This window comes from Thamnophis sirtalis, unplaced genomic scaffold (genome assembly GCF_051295495.1).
Source record: "Thamnophis sirtalis isolate CommonGarterSnake01/CBP01778 unplaced genomic scaffold, rThaSir2_p1.2 scaffold_8, whole genome shotgun sequence".
In the NCBI taxonomy this organism is placed as follows: Eukaryota; Metazoa; Chordata; class Lepidosauria; order Squamata; family Natricidae; genus Thamnophis; species Thamnophis sirtalis.
The window spans coordinates 59,196,204-59,212,697 of NW_028261388.1; the positions used below are offsets into that span (position 1 = coordinate 59,196,204).

General features: G+C 40.4%; 1 protein-coding gene across 1 annotated transcript; it reads left to right on the forward strand.

Moving 5' to 3' along the window:
• Positions 1 to 228: 228 nt before the first annotated feature.
• RPL8 (ribosomal protein L8) lies at positions 229 to 7,772 on the forward strand. The gene is made up of 6 exons (XM_014068481.2): positions 229 to 318; positions 1,497 to 1,640; positions 2,134 to 2,275; positions 2,593 to 2,811; positions 3,766 to 3,881; positions 7,566 to 7,772. The coding sequence occupies exons 2-6, from the start codon at positions 1,503 to 1,505 to the stop codon at positions 7,722 to 7,724; spliced, it is 774 nt and encodes a 257-aa protein (XP_013923956.2). The 5' UTR covers positions 229 to 318; positions 1,497 to 1,502; the 3' UTR covers positions 7,725 to 7,772.
• Positions 7,773 to 16,494: the final 8,722 nt, after the last annotated feature.

Below are 16,494 nucleotides of genomic sequence, written 5' to 3' on the forward strand. Positions count from 1 at the left end.
TTTTGGCCTCGAGGCTTCAATCTCCGGGCAGCTGTCTTTTTTCTTGATGTAATTTCTTTTCTTTTAATTTTTATATGTAAATCGCCCAGAGAACTTGAGGAATCTGACGGCTTCGAAACTGAATGAGCAAACAAATACATAAAGAACGGAAGTAATGCAACGGGAAATAAAGAATGAATTCAGATTCCCGGGTACCAGAACTACATTACCCAGCAAGCATGAGAATGCTTGGCTTGGCGCTTTCCGTCGTGGCCGGAAAGAGTTTGCAGTGCTGTCATTGCCCCAGCTTTCTTTTTCCTGGGCCAGACTCCGGCAGAGGTAAGAATGTCTCCGATATAGGGAAGCGTTCCAATCATATCCGTCTCCATCGGGTCTCCGTGACCCCACCCTGGCCTTCTTTGTGTATTATTGAGCTGCTTGCCACCTTGTCGAAGCTTTCTGAGATGAGGTCGAGCATTTTCGGGCTCTCTAGCTAGTTTCCGTGGCAAGCGAGCGCCGTTCCTCTTTGGCCACGAGCAACATTGGAGAAATATGGCGAAAAGCTTTTCTGTTTCTGATATGTTTAAAAGTTTGTCTTCTCGACTTTTTAAAATTCTCGTTCCGAGCTGTTTTTGAAGCCCTTCATTTACAACGTGTCAGCTTTTCAACTTTCAGTTATTACACGATAATTCACAATTGATCCACTGCTCATTAAATCGTTTTTACCTTTTGTCCAACATTCCATTTTCATACTGCCACTGCATTCGAAGAACTTCAAGTTAACATAGAAAAAGAACATTTGTCCACAGAATAAGTTGGAACTCTCAAAAATTAGCCTTATGTTTAAAAAAACCAATGACCGTTTTAACTCCTTGAATATTTTTAAATGGCTTAAGGAATGCATTAATGATAAATGGATCAGATTAAAAAGGATCATAGTTCTTTCAGGTTTGATTTAATCACTAAACGAAGATATAGAAAGATAAACGATTATATGTTGAAATTTGTTTTAAAAAATGGAACGTTAGATAGAGGGAACGTTTAATAACTGCAGCTAATATTGGTACATTGTTACTGTAAGATCAGAATTTGGCTGATTTCAAGAAAACTAGTATTAAAACCAATTAGTATTTAGAAAGGGGGACTACAGGAAAGCCCAGGCAGTATAATAGAACTTGATTGGAAAGTCAAAAATAGCTCTGAAGAAAGAATTGGTTTTAACAACTTTAAAATTAATTTGTTTACCCAGTGTATATTTTGCTTTTCCAAAGGACTCAAGGTTTCTTACATTATTGCAAATTAAATCTTCAATTTTATCCCAACAACCTTAAAAGGACTGAAAGAGCTGGATTAAAGTTATGCATTCCTGTTTCCAGAGTACAAGTGGATTTATTTATGATCTTGTCAGGAGCTTAACAGTTTTTATTTTAATGATACGTAACATTACAGTATGTATTAAATAATGGGCTTGTTCTTAAAGAAAAAATCCTAAATAATTGATTTCAATTGTTTTTCAGTGCACAATGGGCCGTGTAATACGAGGTCAAAGAAAAGGTGCAGGTTCTGTTTTCAGGGCCCATGTGAAACACAGAAAGGGTGCAGCAAAGCTGAGGGCTATTGATTTTGCTGAAAGACATGGCTATATCAAGGGCATTGTAAAGGCAAGTATCAAGTTGTGGAGTTCCTTTGAAACAGTACATTATTTTAAAGTTTAAAATTTTACTAGTAAAGACAATACCAAGAGAACAGACTTACAAATAGCTTATTTAAAATCAAAATGAACAGAGGCTTCGGACTTGTTAAAGTGATGGTTGGATAGAAAGGTTTTTTGAGTGTCATACAAGAATTAAAATATGAATTTAAAGTTCTTATTTAAATATAGCAAACATCTGGGTGAGGAATTTAAAATGCATCTAAACTTTTCACATGCATACATACCCATCTTTTCTAATATAATTGCAGTATGGATATTAAATACATGGCACTTGAAGTAATTAGTTTCTTTGGCAATATTATTTTGTTGGTATAAAAACGTCATTTTGAGCTGCAGGAGCACAAGTAAATATTTCTTTAAGTAAAATTGTAATAGTGTTAATTGTATTTTTGAAGCCATGCCCTTCTCAAACTTCTCAAGTTTTAATTGTGTATTTCTAGGATATCATTCATGATCCTGGTCGAGGAGCCCCTCTTGCCAAAGTTGTTTTTCGCGATCCATATAGGTTTAAAAAACGAACAGAACTGTTCATTGCAGCGGAGGGCATTCATACAGGACAGTTTGTTTATTGTGGCAAGAAAGGTAAGTAAAGGCAATCGGTAGCCATTTAGGATTTCTTGTAACATCTGCATCCTTTGAAAAGTTGATATTGGAGAAAAACACCATGAAATAGAAAAGAGACACAAAGTCTGGCAGACCTTCAAGGCCAAGCATCTTTGTAAGGGATCAGGTATCAAGAGCATCTGCTGCTCTCAAAAGGTTACACCCTTAGCCTTGAAGATGCTACCAAACTTGCCAACTATTTTATTACTGTAGAACCACATGATTCTTCCTTCTGTATAACCCAGAGGTCACTATTATAAGGAGCATTTTCATTCATGCAAATCCATCCCTTTCAGCTCAGCTCAACATTGGCAATGTCCTGCCTGTTGGTACAATGCCAGAAGGCACCATTATCTGCTGTCTTGAAGAGAAACCTGGAGATCGTGGAAAACTAGCTCGGGCTTCTGGAAATTATGCCACCGTTATTTCCCACAATCCTGAAACAAAGAAGACCAGGGTGAAGCTGCCTTCTGGATCTAAGAAGGTGATCTCTTCTGCAAATCGAGCAGTTGTTGGTAAATATTACCCCTAACATTTCTGAACCTAAATATATGTTTGCAATCTGTAATATCTGAAGTTTACATAGGGCAACATGGCATGGCACTGGAAGTATAAAGGTTGTGAAAATGTAATGGTCATTTCCTATTTCAGAAAAAAATTAGTTATATGTATATACTACTGCTATATTTTTCAGAGCATAAGACGTACCTTTTTTCTTCAAAAAAGAGGCTGAAAATCTGGGTGTGACTTATACATCAAATACAGCATTTTTTTTTGCCTCCTGAAGCCCCGCCCCTTCACAAAAATGGCAGGTTTTTTTGCCCCAGCCCCCAACAGCACTCTATAAGCCTCCATAAGGCTATGCATGCAAATTTTTTGATGAAAAACAGGCCATTGTTTGCTCGTTCCCCCCCCTCCAGAACACTCTGCAAGCCCCCCCCCCCAAGGCTATTCGTGCCTTTTATTTGAAAAAAATGGGGCCGTTTTTGCAAGGTTTGCAGAGTGCAAAAACTCCCCCCCCCCCCCCGCTTTTCGGAAAGCTCTTTAATTAGAATGATTGGTGAGAATGACATTGATCAAGTGCTGTGCCAGCAGAAATAAGTCTTAGGTGCTGCAGGTTGTCAGCAATTTCCTTCTCCAGCACATGGATAAATACACCTGGAAACATCTACCTACCCAATCTCTCTCTCCCTACCTACCTACTGTATTTCTATCCCTCTATCTACCTACCTACCGACTCTCTCTCCCTACCTACTGTATCTCTCTGTCCCTCTACCTCCCTACTTTTTTTTTAAATTTGCATCTTCAAAACCTTGGTGTGTCTTATACTCCAAAAAATACGGTAATATATAACTAATAACTAACATGCAATATGACAAATTAAGAATGTTTTGAATTTAGTAAATGTTTGCAAAAAATGTCATTAGAGATTATCTTTTGTGATGATTGTACTCCTATTATTCTTGTAGGTATTGTTGCTGGTGGTGGTCGTATTGATAAACCCATCTTGAAGGCTGGGCGGGCCTACCATAAATACAAAGCAAAAAGAAATTGCTGGCCACGAGTTCGTGGTGTGGCTATGAATGTACGTAGTTTTTATATTTATCATGTTAAATTCTTTTATTTCCATTTACTACTTTAATACATTGCCTAAAAAGACAAGATGTTTTGGAGGTGACACAGGTCTGTACACTACTTGTCAACATCTCCTTAATAAAACTTCTACTTTTCTTGGGTTTGCATGTTAACAAGCGTAGGAAGATTGCATATACTACAGAAATAATTCAGTCTTTCGTTGCATAATTTTGTGTTGGTCCTAAAGAAAGAATGTGTTTTTATTTTCAATTAAAATTCGTGATATCTTTGCAGCTTAGTCTCCAGCACAAAATTTGATCTACATATGCTGCTGCTTTTTAGATCAATCCTGCCCCAAATCTCTTTTATCATCAATTACCTGGGGTGGGGGGAGCAATAAACTTTGGACAGAACGTTACTAAAATACCTGTCTGCATACTGTCAGGATCTCATAAATGCATATTTTCTTGGGATTTTTCCACTACAATTTAGCCAACAAAAGAGACTGCTTTTTTAAAAAGGTGCCAACTTTTATGCACATCCGTAGTTCTAAATTAGGTTATTTGGTAAAGAGGATAAAAAGAAAATTGAATGAGAAAAGAGGAAAATAGAGAAGTCTTTTTATAATATAGTTCTATGAAAGATAGGTTTTGACTTACCCATATTTCCCGGAAAATAAGACCCAGTCTTATTTTCTTTTGTTCTCTGAAATAAACACTAAATATTGTTTTCAGCGATGTCTCTCTCCCCCACCCCCTGTGTATGGGTGCCCCTCTTTTGCTTGTAGCTGGCAGGAGGCCATGTAGTGTTCCAGTTGCGGTGAGGTGGGGAGTGGAGCGATCTCACAAGCCCCACACTGGCTTACCTCAGGGCCCCCGCAGCCAGACCGCCCACATCACGACACTTGCCTCACCTCATGCCAGCGGCAGGACCTCAAGCTTGCTCACAACTGCAGGAGGCCAAGTGACGCACCAGTGCTGTAGCCACAAGGCAGTTGTTAGGGCGTGGATGGCCTGCCTGCGGGGTTCCTGAGATAAACTGAGGTTCCACCCTTGCCTCATCTCATGGCCACAGCACCAGTGCGTCACTTAGCTTGCTTTCTTGTGGCCGCGAGCAAGCAGAAGAAGTGAGCCAGCAGCCATATGGGCTCTTGCTGCAAATGGTTGTTAGTGCTGCCATCATGAAGCAGTTGTCAGGGCATGGGTAGCCTGGCTGTGGGGACCCTGAGGTAAGCCGGTGCATGGGCCAGTTCCACCCCACCCCCCCTCACTTCATCTCGTGTTGGCACTGCGAGCAACCAGATGGAATGGGCGGGCAGCTGTGCAAGCGCACATGTAAAGGGTGTTAGGTCTTATCTTTGGGATAGGTCTAATTTTGGGGGGAACTAGTTATGTGTCTCCTCCCTCAAACCTAATGGTAAATTTGATGAATTCCATGCTTGCACTTACACCTGCTATATTGTTTGCAAAATTTTAGTCCCAAATGCTAATATAATACAACAAAATGTATAATATAAAATGGTAATACAACATTTAGATGAAAGTTAATACATGGCTATCAATTTAACATTTTAAAAGCAGAGAGCAAGAGATACCATATTTTTCGGAGTATAAGACGTACCTTTTTTCCTCAAAAAAGAGGCTGAAAATCTGGGTGCGTCTTATATACCGAATACAGCATTTTTTGCCTCCCAAAGCCCTGTCCCCTTCACAAAAATGGCCATGCATACCCTTATGGAGGCTTTCAGAGAGCTACTGGGGAGGGGAGAAATGAGCAAAAAATGGGCCATTTTTTGCCCGCCCAGACCCCAGCAGCACTCTATAAGCCTCCATAAGGCTATGCATACATTTTTTTTGACAAAAACAAGCCCGTTTTCATGAAAAAATGCCTGTTTTTTGCTCATTTTTGCCCCTCCCCCAGGAGCACTCTGCAAGTCCCCCAAGGCTATTCATGCTTTAAAAAAAAAACAAAAAAAACAGGCCCGTTTTTCACATTTTTGGAAGGTTTACAGAGTGCAAAAACTTCCCCCCCTTTCAGAAAGCTCTTTAGTTAGAGTGATTGATGAGAATTACATTGTTCAAGTGCTGTGCCAGCAGAAACAAGACTTAGGTGCTGCAGATTGTCAGCGATTTCCTTCTCCAGCACATGGATAAATACACTTGGAAACATCTACCTACCTACTCTCTCTCTACCTACCTACCTACTGTATTTCTCTGTCTATCTGTCTCTCTCTCACCCTCTACCTCCCTACCTACTCACTCTCTCTCCCTATCTACTGTATTTCTCTCTTATCTCTCTCTATTTCTCTCTATCCCTCTACCTATGTACTTACACACACACACTCTCCCTATCTACCTACTGTATTTCTTTATTTCTCTCTCTCTATTTCTCTCTCTCTCTATTCCTTTATCTACCTATCTACCTAACTACTCTCTCTCCCTACCTACGTCCTGTATTTCTCTCTCTTTCTCTCCCTCTTTATCCCTCTATCTACCTACTTTTTTTTAATTTGCCTCTTCAAAACCTTGGTGCGTCTTAAACTCCGAAAAATACAGTAGTACATACCATGTTTCCCCGCAAATGCAACCTGTCTTGAAACTAAAGCCTTGCCACATTTTTCGCGTGGGCAAAAATATAAGCCAACCCCCGAAAATAAACCCCCTGGACAATCCCACCTCCGGCCAGGCAGAGCACCACTCACCGACATAGCGGTATCCTGAAGGCGCCAAGCCGCGGGAAGTGGGAGAAAGGCGCTCACATTGCTTGCCGCCTTCAGGATACCACTAGGTTGGGGAGTGGCGTTCTGCCTGGCCGGAGGGGGAGTTGCCCAGCTTTCCCTGCAGCTGCTGCCGCGCTCTGAGCATAACGTCTTCTCTGGTTCCAAACTCAGCTGCCGAGTCTTCCAGCAGCGGCCGCTCTAGGAGTGCGCTCTCTGGACTCTTCCAGCAGCCAGTCCACAACCATAGAGCGCACTCCTAGAGTGGCCGCTGCTGGAAGACTCGGCAGCTGAGTTTGGAACCAGAGAAGACGTTATGCTCAGAGCGCGGCGACGGCTGCTGCAGGGAGAACTGGGCCCATACATGTTGAGGCTAGGAGGCATGCCTGTTGGGGGCGGAACAGGCGCTCATGCAACCCCCTTCTCCAACCTGGCAGATCTCCATGCACTGACCTAGGGGGTATCCCTAATGTGCCAAGCCGCGGGTGCTGGGGAGTGGGCAGAGCACCATGTGGCTTGGCGCCTTAGGGATACCTCCTAGGTCAGTGAATGGCACTCTGCCCAGCTGGAGAGGGAGTTTGCCGGGCTGTTGCTTGTGAGTTTGGTCACCTCATGGCTGCTTGGCCCCTGAGGCTGTGCCCGGAGCCAGTTCGCAAGGGAGCAGCTGCCCGGCAACCCCAAAACAATAAGCCCTCCTCTATAATAAGCCCAAGGCCATATTTTGTAAGTAAAAAGAAAATAAGACCCTGTCATATTTTTGGGGAAACACGGTACTCTTCCGGCAGATTGCACCACTTCCTAAAAATTGTTAATGCTGGTTCTTTCTTGCAATGGATAAGATGCTATCAGAATTTTTGTTTTCAGTTTGGTAACATTAATAATAATGTCATTTGCCTAATGAGATTTTTAATTAAGTTCCTTTAATATTTGAAATACCTTTCTGTTCTGCCCTTGATTTTGATTGCTTCTCTTTCCCAGCCTGTGGAACATCCCTTCGGTGGTGGTAACCATCAGCACATTGGGAAGCCTTCGACTATTAGGAGGGATGCTCCTGCTGGTCGCAAAGTTGGTCTTATTGCAGCCCGACGTACTGGTAGACTGCGTGGGACAAAGACTGTGCAAGAGAAGGAGAATTAAATTCTTCATTTTACTATATCCAGAAATAAATGCCGTCTGATTAAAAAATTGAGTGTGAGAATTATTTTAGAAATATCTACCAAGCAATTTTATATTTAAAAGGTAGACTTTATTTATATATGATCAAAGATCAAAACAAAAAATGTATATTTTGTCTCCCTACCTTGGAAAATGGAGCTTTGCTGATTCACCCAGATAAATATCTCTTCCAATCCCCAATAATTACAGAAGAATAAAGGGAGGAACAATTTTGTAACTACACTAGGTTCCGTATAGCACAACTGCTTTGATTTGGGTACAAATGCAGAGAGGGAATAATATAAGAGTTTCATTTCATTTTTAATAAAGTAGATAAAATTTAACTGTCCAAGGATGGGAGCTAAGCAATACTGAATTGAAGTTCTCTGCTAACCAAGTAGGAATACGCCCTGTGGCCTTCCTCATTTCTCTCTTGGGCTTGCATTACGTGAAGTAGTATATCCTAGTCTACATTATGCGTGGCTCAGGTTTCTTGCAGTGAAATCTCTGAAATGTGAAGTTTAGTTGCATGTTGAAAAAAGGATGACTTATTACAGATATCCCGCTAGTGACATTCCAGGTAATTTGGGAAAGAGTCCAAACTATAAACTAGTCAGGAAGACAGCCTAGTTTGCGTTTCAATATGGGAATTTTATGATCCAGCAGCCTGCCAGTTGGTGAGTTAAGATAACTTATGGATTCAATGGGTATTGTCAGTAAAAACTGCTTTATTCCCTGCCATTTGGGAGTGATTTGATTGTACTAATACTGATCCTGGGCAGTAATTTTTTTTTTAAAAAAAAATATGCATCAAAATGGATCTATGGAAAATACAACAGATTTTGAAATTGGATGAGAAGGAGCTTGATATTTATAGGTTGGAGCATAAGACCACAAATGCTGTAGGGGAGCCTAGGTCTAGATTATATACAAGAAGCATCTGTTAAAGAAAATAGGCAAGATATTGTTGAGACAAACTCTGCTATCAGATTAGAGTCTTGATATAAAACAATTTTTAAATTTTATTTTTTGGTAAAAGGAAAAGTTGGTAGTAAAAATAGCTCTCTATTGTAAACAACCAAGCTTGTCAGTATAGCTTTATAGTATACAATAAGTAATGTATATATTTTGTGAATTCCAGTTGCTTATTGTATCAGCATTTTGCATTCATTCCTAATTTACAGTGATCTTTTGGCACGTAAGAATGTCTAAATTACCTTAGGGGCATCAAGGGGTGTCTTTTAAGGTACTTTGTGGCATCAAGTGATCAGTCTAGACAACTACTAAAGACTTGAAATTTATTCTAGTATAATAGCTATCCCTATTATGTAGTTGGTTATTTTCTCCTGAAAATAAGAACTCTTAAGATGGGAGACTAATTAAGCAGCAACTCTTTAAATACAAACAGTGGAAGATTGTGAATATTTCTGTAAATTTCAAGTTGAGTAAGAGGGAACCTGGGTAGAAATCCATATTTGTCCAACACATCTATTGGCACATCAGCATGTTCCACCAGCTTATTCTTAATCTAAGGAAACAACCAAAGAACAGAAGATCCAAGAGATGTTACACAGAATGGAATAATTCCGGGTGTAGATATTACAAATTCACAGCTACATAAACACGGAGCTGATAAAGAACACAATTTCTTCCTGTTAGAGAAAAAATAACCTATAGTATATGAACCCCAAACACTTCGCACCTTAATTAACATAATTTCTCCTTACTTCCCAGTTATATTGTATAAATCCCATTTTTCTCCCATAAATAAGCCACATGCTTTCTAGCTTCTGTTTTATCCCTTAGGAATAGAACTATTATTTAGCAATGTGTTTCAAAACTGAAATTGAGTCCACAGTAAGTAAATTCAAATAACTAATTGTTATTTTAATCTAATACTGGATCAATGAACCTTTTTTCCTCGGGTGCCAAAAGCATGAGTGCGTTCGCTATTGTGCAAGTTCATGTGCCCACCCCATGCCGTGCCCCCTGCACATGTGTGGAGTCGTTCCCCCCCCCCCAAGGCCCTCTGGAGATTGGAGACAGCTTGTTTTCCGACTTCCAGTGGGCCCAGTCAGTCTGTTTTTCCCCCTCCCCAGGCTCCAGAGGCTTTTTAGGAACCTGGAGAGGGGGAAAAACAGCCCAGCACGCAAACCGGAAATTCGGAAATGGACTTCTGGGTTGCCCATTGGGCCGTTTTTCTCCCTCCTGAGGCTTCAGGAGACTTCCCTAAAGCCTCCGGAGGGCAAAAAGCAGCCCAACGTGCAAACCAGAAGTTCGTTTCCGAACTTTTGGGAAAGGGCCAAAAATCAAGGTCGAAAATCAGCTGACAGGGCAACGCTTCCTATGCCCTCAGAAATGGCTCTGCGTGCCACCTGTAGCACACGTGCCTAGCTTCGTCATCATGGTACTAGATAATACTATTTATCTAGTATTTCAGCTGAGGACATTTGAGTTCAGAATATTTGTAGTTTTGAAATCAACATCTCAAATTTTAAATCTTTTGTATAATTAAATTTAAAGTTAGCAAAGTGATCCTGATTTTCTTACCCTAGACAAAAAAAAAGTAATATAGATTTTACAAAAAGAAACTGCAATAATTAATTACATGAACTTAACCCCTTGTATCAAATAATTTTCTGGGCAAATGTGCATATACATTTCACCATTGCCTTTTCTAGAAAATTTTTAAAAAAGTTTCCAAGTCCAAGCTATAAGTCTGAGATTTCCAAAACCCATCTAGGTCCAACAGTTTCTCTTTTAAGGACTAGGCAGGGTTGATTAAGTGGGTGCTATTGGTTATCCTGGCAGAAATAAAAATATATTTTTCATTTGAAGGCACTAAATTTGAGGCAGACATTAAAAGGCAATTATGTAAACACCAATCTTAAAAATATTTCTCTAAAGGTGGAGTTAGTGGATGCCATAATGTCTGCAATTCTTGTATTGCATGACTGATATACAATAATACAATAGCAGAGTTGAAAGGGACCTTGGAGGTCTTCTAGTCCAACCCCCTGCCTAGGCAGGAAACCCTATATATACCATTTCAGACAAATGGCTATCCAACCTCTTCTTAAAGACTTCCAGTGTTGGGGTATTCACAACTTCTGGAGGCAAGCTGTTCCACTGATTAATTGTTCTAACTGTCAGAAAATTTCTCCTCAGTTCTAAGTTGCTTCTCTCCTTGATTAGTTTCCACCCATTGCTTCTTGTTCTACACTCAGGTGCCCTGGAGAATAGTTTGACTCCCTCTTCTTTGTGCCAACCCCTGAGATATTGGCAGTGCTATCATGTCTCCCCTAGTCCTTCTTTTCATTAAACTAGACATACCCAGTTCCTGCAACCGTACTTCATATGTTTTAGTCTCCAGTCCCCTAATCATCTTTGTTACTCTTCTCTGCACTCTTTCTAGAGTCTCCACATCTTTTCTACATCGTGGCGACCAAAACTGAATACAGTATTCCAAGTGTGGCCTTACCAAGGCATTATAAAGTGGTATTAACACTTCACGCGATCTTGATTCTATCCCTCTGTTTATGTAGCCTAGAACTGTGTTGGCTTTTTTGGCAGCTGCTGCACACTGCTGGCTCATATTTAAATGGTTGTCCACTAGATTCCAAGATCCCTCTCACAGTTACTACTATTGAGCAAGGTGCCACCTATACCGTACCTGTGTGTTTCATTTTTCTTGCCTAAATGTAGAACCTTACTCTTTTCACTATTGAATTTCATTGTATTAGATAGTTCAGGTTTGTCAACATCCTTCTGTATCTTAAGCCTATCTTCTGGAGTGTTGGCTATTCCTGCCAGCTTGGTGTCATCTACAAATTTGATGAGTTCTCCATTTATTCCTCATCTAAATCATTGATTAAGATGTTGAAGAGTACTGGGCCTAAAACAGAGCCTTGGGATACTCCACTGCATACTTCCCTCCATATAGACGCAGTTCCATTGAGGACTACACGTTGAGTGCGGTTGGTCAGCCAGTTACAAATCCATCTGGTGGTGATGCTGTCTAACCCACATTCTTCTGCTTTATCTAGTAGTAGGTTATGGTCTACCTTGTCAAATGCCTTACTGAAGTCCAAGTAAACTATATTGCCAGCATTCCTCTGATCCACTAATTTTGTCACTTTGTCAAAGAATGCAATAAGATTAGTCTGGCATGATCTGTTTTTGACAAACCCATGTTGGCTTTTGGTATTATTTTGTTTACTTTGCTAATTTGTTGCTTGATTATCCTTTCCAGAATCTTCCCTGGTATAGAGGTCAGGCTGATAGGTCTATAGTTTCCTGGATCTATTTTTTTTTCCTTTTTTGAAGATGGCAGCCACATCAGCTCTTTTCCAGTCCTCTGGCAGTTCTCCAGTGCTCCAGGATCTCTGAAAGATATAGTTCAATGGCTCTGAGATCTTGTCTGCCAGTTCCTTCAGAACCCTGGGGTGTAATCCGTCTGGTTCTGGTGATTTGAACTCGTCTAGGGTAGACAGGTGCTCACTTACCATTTTTTTCCCCTATTTCAACTTGTGTTCCTAATCTGATTTTTGTGGTGCTGTTTTTGATAGATTGGACTGTTTTATCCCTTTGTGTAAAGACAGTTGCAAAAAATATAATCACGTAATGAGATTTTGAATCTATGGACAAAAGCTCACCATATTGACCTGTACTCTTCTAAAGACTTCCAGTGCTATACAGGTAGTCCTTGACTTAAGACCACAATTGAGCACAATATTTCTCTTGCTAAGTTGAGGTTTGGCCCATTGTATGTGAAACACTGCAGAAATTAAGTTAGTAATTAAATTAATCTGGCTTTCTCATTGACTTTGCTTGTCAGAAGTTGCAAAGAATAATCACATGACTCCGGGACACTGTATCCGTCATAAATATGAGTCAATTGACAAGCATCTGAATTTTGATCCTGTGACTATAGGGATGCTGCAATGGTCGTACGTGTGAAAAATGGTCATGACACTTTTTAAAGAGCTGTTGTGACTTCAAGCAGTCACTAAATTAACTGTTGTAAATTGAGGACTACTTTTTTTTTAATCCTATCCATCCACTTTATTCATTGTTTTCCCGTTCTTCCACACTGTAACTTCTAGCTTGTGTTGCAGCTGGGAAATGTATTTAGAGCTTAAACAAACACAAGGTGGATCAGAAATTTGACTGGAAAGAAAAAATCTATAGTAGTCTTACAAGGCATGTAGGAAAAGACTGATGTAACTCACCCCTCTCTTCCTTCGCATGGCTTGGATTCCCAGTAATCTTGGTGCCTTCTTGATTGCCATTCAATCCCAATAATCTTGGTGCCATTTTGATTGCCAAAATGGCACCGACAGCAGCCTTGGTAAAATGCGCTCTGATAGTTTTGCTGTTTTTTTATCATTCTCTGTGATTCACTATAGATTTCATACTCAAGAGACCAACTGCTAAGCATGAGGCAATGTTTCTTTAATGGGCAGCTTTCTTTACAAATGCAGAAACGATTCTAATACAGGAAGAAACAACTTCCTTTCAAAAATGGATAAACAAAAACAAATGGAGGAGACATCAGAGGTGAAGATGGGGTAAGCGAGCTGGAATTTTGAATAAGGAAAAGTGGAATAAAAACTCCTCTCCTTTCACTCTTTCTGACTAATTTATATTTACTCGCTAATAAAATGGATGAAATACTTCTTTTAGATAGATGCAGCACTGATTTTTACAACTTAGGGTTGTACAACTTACTCATTGTGTTAGGACAGGCATCCTCAAACTACGGCCCATGGGCAGATACAGCCCACCAATGCAAAGTATCCAGTCTGTGGAGTGGTGGGATGAAAAGCAGCTGCCAGCTTGTAATGTATTAAAAGTCTTTAAAAGTGCTTTAAAGTTGCTTTAAAAACAGCCTTTCAGATGTTTTTCACAGCCATGTGATCCAGGGCTGGTGGGTGAGTAGGGAAGGGGCTGCTTTTAGAGTAGCCCTTTAAAAGTGGATGGCGGGGGCAAGTCTCCTAGCTTTTTTAAAATCAGCTGAAGTTGGCTAACAATAATTCAAATGCAACCACAGTATAATGCCTGAAGAAGAATTCACCCACATCTTTGATTCTTTGATTCCATACATAAAGTACATCCACCAAATTGGTTGCTGAACAACTTTGGTAGATATTCATGTGTGTAATATACACATGCACAAGTGTGGCAAAAAGCAAATCAGTTTGTGAATTCTCCTCCAGGCGTAAAAGACCTTTAGCCCTGTAATTCCAAGTAAGCAGGCCCACACTTCCCATTGAATTAGTAATATATTTATGTTGGGAAAAAATGTTCTTCATTTTAAATATTGTATTACTGTATTTTTTGGAGTGTAAGACACTCTGATGTATAAGACGCACCTAGCGTTTGGGGAGGAAAACAAGGGGAAAAAATCTGCCTCTGCCTCCCAGCAATTTGCCTCCTTGCAACAAACAGCAAACAGTACAGACAATATACACTGTTTGTAGTGTTACATTTCAGACTATACTTGTACAGATGCTGTTAAAATTGATGTGCTTTCTGGAAGTATAGTTATTCTCTGCTATTTAAAAGAAGATACAATAGCACTGGACCTCTTCAAATCAAGCATTTATTTTAAAAAACTTTTTCATTTTGTTAAGCTGTCTAGAACAATAATAAAGCAGTCTTTAAAAAAGAAGTCTAATAATTTGAACCTACTATAGGCATTTATAGTTACCTCCTTGTAGCAAACAGCCTGATTTTCACAAGAAAAAAAAAATCTGCCTCTGCTTCCCACTATTTGGAGGAAATAGCAAGTTTCACTTTCAATTTCAGCACGGGCCTCCTGATCATCAGCTGTTTCAGGCTGCAGAGATTGCTATAGTCTATTGCCCGTTTGCTGCAAGGAGGTAAATTGCTGGGAAGCAGAGGACAAAGGCATGGGGCCGGTGGGTGGGTGGGGCTATATTCAGTGTATAAGATGCACCCAAATTTTCACCCTCTTTTAGGGGGAAAAAGGTGCGTATTATACTCTGAAAAATACAGTATTTCATGGTTTTTTGCACTATAAATAAAGATATGTGCAGTGTCCATAGAAATTTGTTCATGTTTTTTTCTAACTGTAGTCTGGTCCCCAACAGTCTGAGGGACTATTATCCCTCCTTAATTCACCATTGGAGGATATGTGTGTGTGTGTGTGTGTGTGTGTGTTGATTCTCATCTGCTTCCACCTGCTTACAATGTCTCTAGATGTCCCATCTTGGGGTTTTAGTTGCAGTCTTAATTGGACCATATGATCAGGAGTTATTTTGAAGGAAATCCTGTTTATTTTATTCTTTTTTAATGGCCTACTTTAAGGAGCCTGAAGCTGCTGTTTTAATGAAGTTAGGCAAGTGGCAAGAAAGTTTGTGCTCTTTTTCCCTTTGGGGAAGAACTCTTAAATAGATTCCTTGGGTTGAGCAAGTACAGCAAGGACAAAGGCAAAATGGTCTGCTAAATTGGCCACACCACCCAGTCACACTACCACCTAGCCACACCCACCCAGTCACATGACCACCTAGCCATGCTCGCCCCCTCCAGTCCTCCCCCCTCAATAGTATGAGGGACTGTGAATTGGTCCCCTGTTCAAAAAGTTTGAGGACCCCTGTGTTAGGAGATTTCAACAGTGCTAACTTAAGGAAAGAGCTACCAAAATATTTTCAGCGTGTCAATTGTCCCACTAGAGGCAAGAATACTTTAGACCATTGCTACACAAATTAAAAAATGCTTATTGGTCTTTACCGTGAGCAGCTGTGGGACACTCTGACCATTGCATAATTCATCTTGTATCTGCTTATAGACAAAGACTTGAAACCATGAAATCAATTAAATCAGTGAGGACTGAGGAGGCAAAGCTAAAGCTACAGGCTTGCCTTGACTGCTCTGATTGGAATGTTTTCAAAGATACTTCTGCAGATTTGAATGAACTCACAGATACTATAACCTTATATGTCAGTTTTTATGAAGACCTATGTAACCTGTAAATATACAGTAACCACAAACCTTGGTTCACAGCTAAACTTAAGCAGTGGTGGGTTCCAGATCCCGTTGCAACTGGTATGCTGCAACGGGGCTGGGCATCCACCATGTGCACATGCACAGTGCGGGCATGCATGCCCACTTCCTGTGATGCTCCAGCTGCTCGCTGGAGTGCTGCATAGGCGCCGTACACTCTGTGCGCAAATGCCCCAGTTGGCTCAAATAGAGGTGAGGTGAGAGCAGGCGGGAGGGTGGGCCCTCCAGAGCACCATACCAGAATGGTACCTGGTGTTCCCAGCAGACACCAGTATGCCCGTACCGAGGCATACCAATCATAACCCACCACTACAAAGAGGAAGCCTACAAAAAAAGGTGATAAAATGCTGTACAATCAGGCCAGAAACATATTAATAAGGGAGATCAGAGGAGCAAAAAAAAGGCTACTCTGAAAAGCTAAGGCTATCAGTTCTCAACAAATGAACCAGAAAACATGTGGAAAACTCTTAAAAATACCAGTTACAGTAAACCTCCTTCCCATACTGAAGGAAATCAACAACTGGTAGATGACCTGAATGTGTTTTAGTGTAGAGAGAGGCAGCCTTTGATACGGTTACCAGGACTAAGCCTATTTGGTAAGAATCTGTTTTGGTCCGAATGTATAATTTCATTAATTCTTTCTGCCAATATTGACCCAAATATTTTGTAATTGGCGTTCAACAACAAGATTGGCCTGTAATTTTGAATCTTTTGTATGTCAACA